The 14,642-nt window shown below is 39.8% G+C and overlaps 1 protein-coding gene across 2 annotated transcripts in view; it reads left to right on the top strand.

The window, feature by feature from the left end:
• The window catches only part of LOC136122172 (ubiquitin-conjugating enzyme E2 E2), a 338,665-nt gene that overhangs the window by 282,427 nt on the left and 41,596 nt on the right, over window positions 1–14,642 (top strand). For both annotated transcript variants that reach the window (XM_065876010.1, XM_065876011.1), the window contains one exon: window positions 7,906–8,053. In XM_065876010.1, coding sequence (XP_065732082.1) covers window positions 7,906–8,053 — 148 coding nt within the window. The remainder of the gene's footprint in view (window positions 1–7,905; window positions 8,054–14,642) is intronic.

Genomic DNA, 14,642 nt, shown 5'->3' with positions numbered 1-14,642 from the left:
TTTGCTGCTCAGGATGGGGGAAAGTTTCTAGTTGCATCTTTTTCTACATCTATACTTGCAAGGAACTGAGAAAGACCTTTTTAAACTTCAGTGTCTATGGTATAAAGTGTTTTTATTTTTAATCATTTAAATTGTGCTTGAAGCTTTTACAGCGTAGCTCTGGCCCACAGCCAAATGGAGCGTGCTCTGTGGTCTCAGTCACAGCAGGGCGGGGATCATGTTCACACATCGTAGTTTCTAGGTGATGTTTCATTTTCATTCCCTTACTGCCCGTTATTCAAGGTGAAATCTACTTCCAGTTATTTGGTTTTTTGTTTTGGTTCAGGGAGGGTTTTTGTTTTGTTTTACTGATGTGTATTTCTTAGTGTGTCTTTACGATTTGTGATTCCCCTCCCTTAGGATGGATTTTTCCAGTTTTTATTTTGCCACTAATACTTTAAAATAATCTTAGGATGTGCTCATTGTTGGGACAGTGCTCTTAAGTCGGTTTTAAGAAAAGAGCACTTGAGATCGCTAGGAGGGTGGTAGGACTAACATTTTTAAATGTGCACTAATAACTGTTCAGATAAAGAGTTTCATAGTGAGTCTGTGGCCAAGATCCACTTGAATGATGGCAACCCTGCTATTTTGGGACCTTTGTTACATGATTCACTGATTTATGGCACAGGGGCTCCAAATATTTCCTCTCTGGGTCTCCATGGAAAGCCTTTTTAAGAGAAATGTATTTCTCACTGATCTCATACTTCCTCAGTAAAATCACAGTGCCATTTATCTCCTGATCAAAACATTTTTTTGAAAAATGGAAGCTATGTTAAAAATAGAGGTTATTACTGAAATCTTATTTGAATTGATTATTTTTACTGTCCTTATCAGCTTTCCGGCGTTGAGGTGTTTATTTGCTTTACGACATTTTTCTAAATTATGTGTAGACTCCGTTGGACAGAAATACTTTCTTAAAATATTTTCTTCTCTATCTCTGTTCGTACCCTACATGACCTCTCTCCCCGTTCAGAGCAGCTTTCTGTCTGTGGATGGCATGTTATCTCTGCTCTAGAGCAGGGGCATGGGAGAAAGGAAGCATGTTTAAAGTTCAGGTGACGGGGAATTATTGCATGAACCCGTGCATCCTGCAATGATCTTGTAGAACCAGGAGAGGTGAAGGAGGGAGAGGGGATTCACACTGCTCCAGCTCCTGCTGGGGGCCAGGCCTGGTGTTAAGAGCTACCTTGTAGTACAGTCATCACAGCCCCTATGGGGATAGCTGTTGTTTCCCCATTTTTGCACATGAGGAAACTGAATCCCAGAGATGCTACGTTGATCTGTCCAAAGTCAGGATTCCAGCCCAAGTCCAGCTACTCCCCAAACCATATATTCTTTCTACAGTACAGCTCCTGGATCTTGGTACTAGAATGGGCCTTAGAAATCATCTAGTTTAAGTCTCTCACTTTGTCAGGAACTAGAGGCTCAGAGTAGCAAGCAACTTACGCGAGATCATTCACTACCTAGTAGCATTCTTCTGTGCTGTAGTCAACACAAAGAATCTTATTACCTGTTTCTAAAATTATTTTTGTAATAAGCCCCAGTCTCATCTTTATTTTTTTGTTTGACTTCAGATCCTGTTTTTTTAATGTACAGTTTTTAAAGGTTACACTCCATTTACAGTTATTACATATGTTGGCTATGTTCCCCGTGTTGTACAGTACATCCTTGTAGCCTATCTTACACCCAAAATAGTTTGTACCTCCCCCTCCCCTGCCCCAAGTTGCCTCTCCCCACTGGTAACCACTAGTTTGTTCTCTATAGAGGTGATTCTGTGAAGGATGGAAGTAACAGAGCTTTTAAGGTACCTTTTTCAGATAAAGGAAGGAGGCAACTGGAAACTATATATACAAACATGTGTTTTTTTTCCTGTAGCTGCTGTACCAAATTAACTCAAACTTTGTGGCTTAAAACAAGTGCAGTTTCTTTCTTACAGTTCTGGAAGTCAGAAAACTAAAATTAGGGTGTCAGCAGGGCTGCATTTGCTCTGGAGGTTTCAGGGGGAATCTGTTTCCTTGCATTTTCCAGCTTCTAGAGACCAACGGCATCCCTTAGCTGATCCCTTAGGCCTCTTCCCTCACATCACTCCGACGCCTTCCTTCTGTCATCACATCCCCTACTGATCTTCCTGCCTCCCTCTTATAAAGCTGTTTTGATTATATCAAGCCCACCAGACAATCCAGGGCAATCCCCCCTTCTCAAGGTAACTTAATCACACATGCAAAGTCCCTTGTAAAGTAGCATATTCACAGGTTCCAGGGGTTAGTACAGGGACATCTTTGGGGGGATAGGGCTTTATTCTGTCCAACACACACACTCACACACACACATACACGCGTGCACACACACACATATGCCTGTGTGGGTATTTATGTATCACACATAAATTAAGACCCCTCTCATCCAGAATTATCTGGTAATTAGCCGTTCTGGATAAATTAGTTTTCTGTATCACTATATGCAAATCATGTTTTAAAACTTTCTTAGTATATGGAAAGTGTCTGAAATGTGCTGTCTTCCTGTCTTTAAAAACGGGATCCTCAGTGTAATTTTCCCTCTCCTTGAGGAATTGAGGGCTACCGTTGTAAAACATCAATATTGAGCTGAGCTTCAAATACAGCGGTAAATGCAAGGGCAGGAACAACCCTGTGATAATTTTGGGAGGACTAGAAGATCTGCAAGGCCATAAAAAACACTGACTTGGCTTGGCGTGAGGTTACGGCTGTCGCCGTGAATGGGGTTTGGAAGAACCTTTGCCCACAGTTTGTTCACGATTTTCGTGGATTTGAGAAGGTGAATGAGGAGGTTGTCAGCAGCGTAGTGACCCTCAGCGAGAAGCCGGAGCCAGATCTGCAAGGGGACGACTTCATGGAACTCCTTACCGTGCAACACGAGGGGCTTACTAATGCAGACCTGATGGAATTGGGGGCCCAGAGAAAGGACGAAGAGAGACAAGAAGAGAAAGAAGTAACTGAAGAACCGAAGGGATTCACGACGCAGGAAATGGCAGGGGATTTTCTTTATCTGAGGCGGCGCTGTTAGTTTTTGAGGCACAGGACCTGAACGTAGAACGGTACACGAAGGCTGCAGCAGCCGCTCAGAATGCAACCCAGTGCTACCGTGTCATCTATGACGAGAAAAAAAGAGCTACTACCCAGACATCACTGGGTCGATTTTTCAAGAGGATGGATGGAATTGAATCCAGCAAGGAACCAGATCCTGCGCCATCAGCGTCAGGCATGAGTGACACTGCAGCTGGCCCTCCGTCCCCTATTGCTGAGGATCCTTCAGCTCTGCCATCTCCCACCTCCCCTCCCTCCTCCAGTCAGTAACTATTCCTGCTGTTCCCTCGATGCCAGCCCTTGTGTGCCAGCTGTTGTACTGCACTACGCACTTTGCAAGGTACTGTACTGTAAGATTAAAAATGTTTTCTTTATTTTTTGTGTTTTATGTATTATTTGTTTGAAAAGTATTACAGCCTATTACAGTACAGTACTATGTAGCCAATTGTGTTAGTGGGGTACCTAAGCTAACTTTATTGGATCTCCCAACACATTCCGTTTGTATGTAAGGGACTTACTGTCATTAGAAATTGGCAGAAAACATACACATCCTCTCTCATGGAAGAGAGTATCCAGATAACAATTAATCACGTGAAAAAGTGTTCAACATCATTAGCAGCTAAGGAAATGCAAATTAAAGCCTCAATGAGGTACCACTGAACCCTAGCGGAATGGCTAAAATAAAGCTTGTTGATAGCACTAAACGCCGGCAAGGACGCAGAGAGACTGGATCACTCCGCTGGCGAGCATGTAAAATGGTACACCTGCTCCAGAAAGAAGTCTGGCAGTGTCTTATAAAGCTACATATGAGCTCACCGTACATCCCAACAATTGCACTCTTGGACATTTGTCCCAGAGAAATAAAAACTTACGTTCACACAAACACAGAGAAACGTTCATACCAGCTTGATTTGTCATAACTAAAAACGGGAAGCAATCCGTTGTCCTTCAGTGGGTAAATGGTTAAACAAACTGGTGCATCCATATCGCGGATTACTACTCAGCGAAGTCTTGATACATGCAACGACTTAGATGGATCACAAGAGTATTGTGCAGAGTGAAAAAAATCCAGTTTCAAAAAGTTACATCCTGTATGATTTCAATTATATAGCCTTCTTGAAATGACAGAATTCTAGAGAGAGGAACAGAGTTGTGTTTGTTGGGAGTTCAGAAGTGGGGGGAGGACTGTGGCTAGTGAAGGGTCTCACAAAGGATGTTTGTGATGGACTGTTCTGTGTCTTGACAGCAGTGGTGCGCACACAAATCTACCCGTGATACAATTGCATAGGAACACGTATATCCATCAGTGCATGTAAAACTGGTGATGTACAGGAAGGTCAGGGGACTGTGTCGGTATCACTCTCCTGTGATATTGGGGGAAAGTGGGGGAAGGATGTAGGTGATCTGTCTGTATTCTTTCCTACAACGGCATGTGAATCTGTACTTAGCTCAGAATTAAAAGTTTTTTAAAGAAACAAAAGAACAGGCATTGAGGCTGAACGGGAGAGCATGGGCTTTTGGATCAACAAGGTTGTGTTCAAATTCCAGCTCCACCACTTACCAGCTGTGGGACCATGAGCCAGTTCTTAACCTCTCTGTGCTTCAGTTTCTTCATTTTTTTTTTACCACAATAAGTTTAGTGAACATTCATTATCTCATATAGATCCAAAGTTAAAGAAATAGGGGAAAATAATTTTATTTAAAAAATGTATTTTTATTTTCATAAACCCTTAGGATTTGCTCTCTGAACCACTTTCATACATAACGAACAGCAGTGTTAATTATATTTACCATGTTGTACATTATGTCCCTAGTGCTTATGTATCTTACTGGGAGTGTGTGTCTTTTTTTTTTTTTTTTTAATTTTTTTTGGCTGCCTTGGGTCTTCGTTGCTGCGTGCTGGCTTTCTCTAGTTGTGGCGAGTGGGGGCTACTCTTCGTTGCGGTGCGCGGGCTTCTCATTGCGGCGGCTTCTCTTGTTGCAGAGCATGGGCTCTAGGCACATGGGCTTCAGTAGTTGTGGCACGCGGCCTCAGTAGTTGTGGCACGTGGGCTCAGTAGTTGTGGCTTGCGGGCTCTAGCGCGCAGGCTCAGTAGTTGTGGCGCATGGGCTTAGTTGCTCCGCGGCAATGTGGGATCTTCCCAGACCAGGGCTCGAACGCGTGTCCCCTGCATTGGCAGGTGAATTCTTAACCACTGTGCAACCAGGGAAGTCCCTGGAAGTGTGTATCTTTTGACTGCCTTCATCCAGTTCCCCCTCTGCCCACAAATCTGATCCTTTTTCTGTGAGTTTGTTTTTGAAGTATGGTTGACCTACAACACTGTCTTAGTTCCTAATACACAACATAGTGATTCAGTATTTCTGTACATTTCAAAATGATCACCACAATCAGTGTAGTTACAATATGTCACCATACAAAGGATATTACATTATTATTGACTGTATTCCCCACACTCTACATTTCATACCTGTGACTCATTTATCTTGTAATTGCAAGTTTATCATGTACCTTTCATCTCCTTCACCAATTTCTCTCCTCTCCCCACCAACCTCCCTTCTGGCAACCACCTGTTTGTTCTCTGTATCTGTGACTGCTTCTGCTAAGTTTGTTCATTTGTTTTGTTTTTTAGATTCCACATATAAGTGAAATCATACAGTATTTATCTTTCTCTGTCTGATTTATTTCACTTAGCATTATACCCTCTAGGTCCATCCATATTGTTGCAAATGGCAAGATTTCATTCGTTTTTATGGCTGAGTAATATTCCAGTGTGTGTGTGTGTGTACACTACATCTTTATTCATTCATTTATCGATGAACACTTATGTTGCTTCCATATCTTCTACTGTAAATAATACTGTCATGAGCATAGGAGTGCATATATCTTTTCAAATTAGTGTTTTCATCTTCTTCAGATAAATGCCCAGGACTGGAATTGCTGGATCATATCATAGGAATATAAATTGGTGCAGCAACAATGGAAAACAGCATGGAGATTCCTCAGTTTCTTTATTTAATAAAATTTTTTTGTTTTATTGAGATATAATTGACATATAACATTGTATTAATTTTAGGTGTACAACACACTCATTTGATATATGTATATATTTTGAAATAAGTACCACAGTAAGTTTAGTTAGCATCTACTAACCTCACATACTTACAGCTTCTTTTTAAAGTGAGTACAATAATAATACTTCCCTCCTTTACTCATTTTGGTGATTAACTGGCTCAGAGTAGTCTGAGCTAGGTTTTTCTCTTTTTTTACATTTTACTGGAGTGTAGTTGATTTACAGTAGTTGTGTTAGTTTCAGGTGTACAGCAAAGTGATTCAGTTACACACGTATATACATATATCCATTCTTTTCCCATATAGGTTATTACAGAGTATTGAGTAGAGTTCCCTGTTCTATACAGTAGGAGTTTGAGATTAACATACACACATTACCATATAAAATAGGTAACCAACAAGGATCTACTGTATAGCACAGGAAACTCTACTCAGATAGGTTTTAAAAATATAGTATTATAGACAAAAGCCACTCATCACGTACACTGGATCATAAAAGTATTTTGTCTTTTCATCTAGCACTTAAATAGCTAGGTACTCTCACTTCTCTGCAGAATTTTAATATCACAGGTATTCTCTATTTTATTAACTTCTGCCCATTCCTCTCTACTTTCTTGGGATTTACTCTATTTTTTTTCCTTTGGGCACAACTCAGGAAACTTCTTCCTTTTTAATATATGCATTTGAAACTGTAGATTTCTCTGTCATTAACTGTTTTAGGCAAATCACAGATTTTGGTATTGGCAACCCAACATTTTCACTGTCACTCAGTTATAAACATAGCTGATTTTTTTTCTTTGATCCAAGAATTATTTGAAAATGTATTTTTCAGTTTGCAAACGTATGAAGGGGGACCTTAATAGTCTTAAGCTTTCTTTGTGGCTTAGCATGTGATCAGTTTTTATAAATGTTTCTTATGTGCTTGGAAAAGAATAAGTATCTTTAGTTGTTGAGCATGGAATGTCATCTTCATTCAGTACCTTAATTTTGTTAATTTGGCTTTTCATATTTTCAGTATCCCACTCCTGGGCGTATATCTGGAGAAAACCATAATTTGAAAAGATACATGCACCCCAGTGATCATTGCAGCACTGTTTGCGATAGCCCAAACGTGGGAGCAATCTAAATGCCCATCGACGGAGGGATGGATAAAGAAGATGTGGTATATGTGTGTGTGTGTGTGTGTGTGTACACACACACACATATACAATGGAATATTACTCAGCCACAAAAAAGAATGAAATAATGCCATTTGCAGACACATGGATGGACCTAGAGATTAACATACTAAGTGAAGTAAGTCAGACAGAGAAAGACAAGTATCATGTGATATCATTCATATGTGGAATCTGATTTTTTAAATTGATACAAATGAACTTATTTACAAAACAGAAACAGACTCACAGATCTCAAAAACAAACCTATGGTTACCAAAGGGGAAATGTGGGCTGGGAGGGATAAATCAGAAGCTTGGGATTAACATACACACACTACTATATTTAAAATAGGTAACCAATAAGGACCTCTACTGTATAGCACAGGGAACTCTACTCAATATTCTGTGATAACCTATATGGGTAAAGACTCTGGAAAAGAGTGAATATATGTTTATGTATAACTGACTCACTTAGCTGTACACCTGAAAGTAACACAACACTGTAAATCAACTATAATAAAATTTTATGAATAAATAAATAGTGTGTCTATTTATATCAACTTTACATTTTCTTCTAGGTTACCTTCCGAACCAGAATTTATCACTGTAATATTAACAGCCAAGGCGTGATCTGTCTGGACATCCTGAAAGACAACTGGAGTCCGGCCCTCACCATTTCTAAAGTTCTCCTGTCCATCTGCTCTCTTCTTACAGACTGCAATCCCGGTAAGAGACTTGTAATCCAGTGTAGAATTGGAGCTACTCAAGGCTTGAATGTCAGACCTTAGTAATTTGTTTACCACCACCAATACTACCACTAGCACTATTATTTTTATTCTTATTGATCTTAAATTTTCATAGTTTGTAACTGCTTTATTTTTCAATTCAGTCTGGTCATTGGTCTTTCGAAAACTTATTATTTGCCAAGAAGGAAAAAGCATAGTGTGATAAGCATGAATGAAAAATCATTTCAGATGGGTAAGTGCATTTAAAGAATGCGTTACAGGGGCTTCCCTGGTGGCGCAGTGGTTGAGAGTCCGCCTGCCGATGCAGGGGACACAGGTTCGTGCCCCGGTCCGGGAAGATCCCACATGCCGCGGAGCGGCTGCGCCCGTGAGCCATGGCCGCTGGGCCTGAGCTAATAATAAAAATTCAAATTGAATAGCTAGATGTTTAATTAGGTGCCTACCAGAAGATGTTCATTTGGGAAACGTGGGCTATTAAAATCTGACAGCCACCAGGCAGCACCACACAGACGTCACCATTTTCGCATCTCAATAATCGTGCATCCTTACAAGCTATTAGGGCCAAAAAACTCCTGAACTAGGAAATACCCAAAAAGTCAACGAGGGGATACAGCTTCCCAGGAAACCTGAAAAGAGCCTATGGCCAAGCCCTTGAGGCTTGCTTGTATGCTTAATGCTGAAAATTCTTACTTCCTGTCTTCCTAGATGCACGATTACATGTCTTTGACCAGCTTCTTTTAACTAAAAGACTAACCAACTGCCAATTGTTTTACATATTTGGGTGTATTTTGGAAAATACAAAAATGCAAAGGTTTTTCATTGGGGTTTTCATTGATGTTCTCACTGAGAAATTCTTCATTGAGTAGTTAATTAATAGTCTTAATGTTTTTTGAGATTCCATCTACCATGTTCAGGAATGAACTCACTAGATAAGTGAAGTTTTAGACGAGAGAAATTGCAAATGGGAATCGAGGTCTCTCTTAGGGTCCCTGGCTGGTTAATAAAACGTGAAGAAATGAGCATCTTTTCCATTTTTGTATGTTTGTTGTTTTTCAGTAATAAAAATTTTTTTAGTGAAGGCATTTAAAAACAATCTAATTAAATTGTGATATATGTAGACTATATATAACAAATTAATGGTTTTAACACCAAAAAGAAAATATAGTTGTGCAAGATCATTATAAAATATTTTTTAAATTAATTCATGCCAGATAGTGAAGTTCAATCATGATGTACTAATTTAAAACTAAATGACAAATACTTTGTTTTTTCAGTCTCACTGTTCCTATTTCAATCCTATTTATCTCTGTGACTGTATAACCTCATTTGGAGATCTTGTCTTAAAAAGGCTTTTTGTGTGTGTGATATTTCCTTTCGGAAATGTTGCAACATGGGGCTACATCTGCCTCCCCACTCTCCAAAAAAATACTTCTTCTGGGGTTTGCTGAAATTTGGAGACGAGGGGTTTTTCTGTTTTTTAGAGAAAAAATTTATTTTGAGAGGTAAGTCACTTATTCAGGAAACTTTTGGTGTCAAGTTATCGTGCCATACACCTTAAACTCACCGTGTTATATGTCGGTTATAGCTCCATAAAACTGGGGGGAAAAGAAAGAAAGCAAAAAAAAACTTCTGAGACTCTACTATTTATGAGGCACTTCTGAGCCTCACGCAAGATGAATAAGAAGTCTTCACTTCTCATACGTGGAATAAGGTGTCACTTCACACTTAGAGAAAACTTGGTGCTGAGAGGCAGTCCTTACCCCAGAGGGAACCACGTGAGCTGAAATGGACCCATCACCTCATTCTCTTCTCTATGGAGGTGACCCTGCACTCCACCAGAGCCTTCTCTCAGCAGTCAAGAAAGGTTTCTGTTCCGTAAGTTAGAGTTTTTTCTGTGTCTCAGAAAATTAGAAACACATTCTGCAAAAAAAATTAAAAATCACTCCTGGCTAAAGCAAAATCACATAAATAGGATAAATAGATTTTGAAAATTATGCTATGAATAGTAAGAAAAAACCTAAAGGTAGTAATGTTCATTAAGTGTCACCAACTAGAGATAGCCTATCTGGTATAAGAATAGAATACTCTCTGTAAAATACATGGTAACAAACTAAGTGTTCATACTTTAACACACATAAAAAAGGTTTCTAATCGGCACATCATTTACAGGTACATTCACACTTCTGGGGTTTTAAACAAAGTTATCAAAAACAAGTCCAAAAAGCCCATTGTTTTGTTCAGTGGATTTATTTCACACTGTTTTCTGGTACACTTCCTTCTAGTCTCTGTTGATTTTTCTCCCTAGATTTATGTTAAACTTCAATCTAACCTATTTTCAAACAGTCACAAATGTAAGTTTGATAGACTACGAATAAAGATTTTCTTACACTGAATCTGCAGACCTATTTTAACACCAGAAATGCTGTCAACTCAGAAGTAGGCTTTGCATGAAGACACAGATTTAACCAACTTTATAAGGGCTCCCACTCTTGTTCCTACATGAACTGGGGGTTTTTTTTCATCTTTTTTCATATTTTTCTCATAATTTACATTTGTCTCTTTCAAGAATTTTTGGTCCATTCAGAAACAGATGTTTTGTGTTTCAGTGTGGGGCTACACACCCTTTCTTGCATGGTATCGATAGTCAGCAGATGTAGATTTAAAAACCAGCTCCACTGTTTATTACTTGTGTGACCTTGTACCAGCCATTTAACTTTCCTCACCCTCCATTCGTTATATCAGACGGACATTATCCTCAGCTGTAGCTAAATCACAGGATTCCTGTGAGTTTAAAATGAGATGGTGTATGTGAAAGCCCTCTGTAAGCATAATGGATTGTTCTTGATGTTCTCTCTCAGAATATTTAGGACTCCAAATGGGCATCCATTTGATGTGATACGTACCCACTCAGCTGCATTTAACTGAGAGAAGATAGTATTAGATAATCTCTAACGAACACCACCTCCTCAGCATGGACCCTCTTGGAGTTTTTAATCTGGAAAAAAGCCTAGTCCTGAATTAGTAGTGCCGAGACTATATTATCTCTTGGGAAGGATTATCTGTCAGGTGGCAGATGTCCAACCGTTACCAGCCAGTTGACGGGTGCACCAGGGGTAACTGTTCTGTTCCCAGCAGGTCTGCTCTAGGCAGGTCTCCCTGTTCACACTTCCCAGGGGTGTTTATTGGGCCTGCCATGACACACTGCCTAGTCAGGCATAGCTGGCTGCCAGAGTATGGCCGTGACACACTGCTGGGGGCAAAGGAGCAGCCAGAGGAGAGGAGGTTGATGGGCTCAGAAGGTCAGCACCAGCCTCCCAGATCCTCTGACTGTGGTCCTGCTTGGTGAACATGATTTAATCCATGAATTGCTGAAGTTTACAGCAGTAAACACATTTCCAACTTTCATGGCAGAGCTCCTGTTTGTAAACACTCTCTTCTCAAGCGTGTATAAAACTTAAGCTCTGTTCTACTTAATGTCATCTTTCAAAGTTTGTTTTTGCTGTTTTGTGGTTGCCTTTTCAAACTCTTAGCTGTTTTAGCATATCCTTTATATGAGATCTGTTGATTTATTATTTAAAATCTGCCTATATAACGGTCTTCAGGCCTATTAATAATGGGTATTTTCCCTCATACAAAATGAACTATCCTGAGAACACTGACAGTTATGAGATAAAATAAGGTCAACGGTTTTCCTGTCCCAAATGGTTTATTCACAGAGTAATGTCCAGAAATATTACTAATTTTTTTTTCATAAAGCTACGTAACATCTGGCATCATTAATCTCAGTTCTTTCTGCTCTGCTACTGTTGCTTTCTAAAGTGTTATGAACTTGTTTGATTCTTTTGTTGTGGTGGTGGTTCCCTAAGTGCTGAAATGGAAGATGTTGGCATTTCATAATATGGGGAAATTCTGAAAAGACAACTTGGTAGTTATAAACTTTTTTGTTCCACACTCTCAGTTCATTTGTACCTAAGCCTCTGTTTCTGTGGTGTTCTTAATAGAACCATTCAGGCCTTTTTTTTTTTTTTTTTTTTTTTTTGCTGCAAATCTCTACTGAGATGCTAAGCTTTCCCGTTCATTCTGACTGTGACCATCAGGCTACTATCTCCTCTCTGCCTCAGCCTTCTGGTCTGTTAAATAGGCATAATGATAGTGCCTGCCTCAGGAGACATCATGAGATTCTTATGCTCTTGTGAACTGGTTTGATTCTAAATGTGATTCTGACACTGTATCATGCAAAAATTCCCCCCCCACAAAACATATACCACTTAGGAGATAATTGGAAATTGGAAAACCAAGTATTGGATATTGAGGAATGATTGCCAGAAATTTTTAGGCATAATAAAACAGCATTGTGATGCTGAATTTTTTATCTGGCCTCTCCTTTTAGAGATCCATACTGAGTGCTTTGCAAATACGCTCTGTGTATTTCATTCCCTGATAATCTGCCTCACACTCCAGGCTGCCTGTGGTGAGCCTGGCCAGCAGGGTCCCGCGTCCATAAACAGCCGAGAGGTCTTCGTCCACCACTTTTCAAGCAGGCAGAACGCCCCAGGCCAGGTCACTTGAACATGCTCTGAGCACACCCACAGTCGTCACACTCCTCCCCTCCCCCCCCATCATCTGCCAAATGAAATCAAGGATGGTTACTCCCAGTCTCAGATTTATGCAGATCTTTATTAAAACAACAAGTGGAGCTAAGAATGGCAGCTAATTAACCCTCCGCCTTACACAGCGATTAAGCCAAGGGTGCACGCAGCTGCAGCTTCCCTGGTGAGAGTTCCAGTTCTTCCCAGATGCAGCAAACAGAGGGAGGAATCTGCTCCCCGGGACCCTTTGATAGGGTTCAGATGGCCTCCTCCTTCCCCAGCATCACAGCCCTCAGCTCCAGATCTCTTATGGCCTGTTTTTAAACAATTAATACAGTCCTTATCCACCAGTTGTCTCAGATACATTAACCTTGATTGTTACCAATTGCGTGTCTCTGCCCTGGTTATGATTCCGTAGTCAATTGTGTTACTATTAAATATTAAACTTTTTGATAGTGACTGCTGAGGGGTGGGGACCATAAAATAGGATTAATTATTTCAACACAGATGTATTTCTGTGGATTATTTACACTAAGCTTGTGCGCTCTTAGGCTGATGCAAGGTACACAAATGGAATTGAAGAGAATTCCACGGCTTACAACAGCAGCGCAAACCTTGCTTCCGCATACCCCATTCTACTCCTACACTTGAGAACTGGCAGAGAACAATTTATTTCACTGAAGTTTAGGGAAAGCTGTAAAAGTGATAAGCCTACCTGTTTTCAAAGCAGGCTATCTTAACGGGAATGCAGGAAAAAAAGTTGATTTTTCTAGGACATTACAGATGGATACGTAGACATCAGATATCTTTTGATACCTATGACTTTTTTTTTAAAGTGAGAAACTTATAATGTAGAAATACACGGTACCACATACAGCTAACTTCAGGCTGTTTTCCTTGTTTGTGAAGAATTGGCTTCTCTTCTAGAATATTACATGTTGAATTCCAAAAGCCATTCCGATCAGTACTTCCAAATATAGATGTAAATAAACTATAATTTGTAGTCATTTATCTTCCCTGACGCCTTATACAAGAAAGAGAAAGCTGTAGTTATATGTGGTTAATTAAACTACATGGTATTTTAAATACCAGGAGTTAAATGGGGACCAAAAAAATGTATAAAGGGCTTTGGGTTCTGGCTCAGAGTTTGCTGTAGACTCCTGGGGTCACTGCCCCGTCTTGCCCCATCGGTGCCCATAAGCTTACTCAGATCAATTTGGAAATATGCTGTCTAGGGTGTGGAGGTTCTAGAAGAACTGAGGCTTCATTGAGAAGGATGAATAAAACCAGGGAATGTGCATCATTAAAGAAAACGACGTTTCAGTTTTGCGAATGAAAGAAGTTTCACAGAAATTATTCTATACCATCATAAATTAGGTTAAAAAAAACCCAGAAAATAGAAATTCTGAGATATTCACCTTGACCTATATACTTATAATTGTGACTCTTGAATGCTATTAAAAGGATTGTCTCCCTACTTTGTCACTCTGTAAAAAGAAACTCTTTATAGTTATCTTACAAGGTATACTGGCGTATAATAATGAAACTGAAAGATCCAGTTGTAACATTTTGTCAAAGGATGATTTTCTAGGAAATGTAGAATGATAAAGGAAACTTAAAATTACCTGATCATGGGTTCAGACTTTGGATTGCCATGTAGTGAAACAAGGGAAAAGGATTCCTCTTTGAGACAAAGAGTTGCCAGGTAAGGATTGGGGGCTTTAGTGTGTAGGTGAGAGACAGAGGTGCAGGTGTCCTAATCAGCCTTTGGTGTTTCTATTGATGCTTCATGTAGGCAAGTCTTTTTTTTTTTTTTTTTTTCTGGCCGTAGACATAAAATAAACTTTATTTTTAGAGCAGTTTTAGTTTTACTGCAAAATCGAATAGCAAGTACAAAGTGTTTTCATATACACACACCCACAGCCTCCTCCGCTGTCAGCATCCTGCACCAGAGTGTACATTTGTTACAGTCAATGGACC

This window comes from Phocoena phocoena, chromosome 4, assembly GCF_963924675.1.
Source record: "Phocoena phocoena chromosome 4, mPhoPho1.1, whole genome shotgun sequence".
Taxonomy (NCBI): Eukaryota; Metazoa; Chordata; class Mammalia; order Artiodactyla; family Phocoenidae; genus Phocoena; species Phocoena phocoena.
Note: the sequence above shows the minus strand (reverse complement) of the source record. Positions and strands in the feature narration are given on the sequence as shown.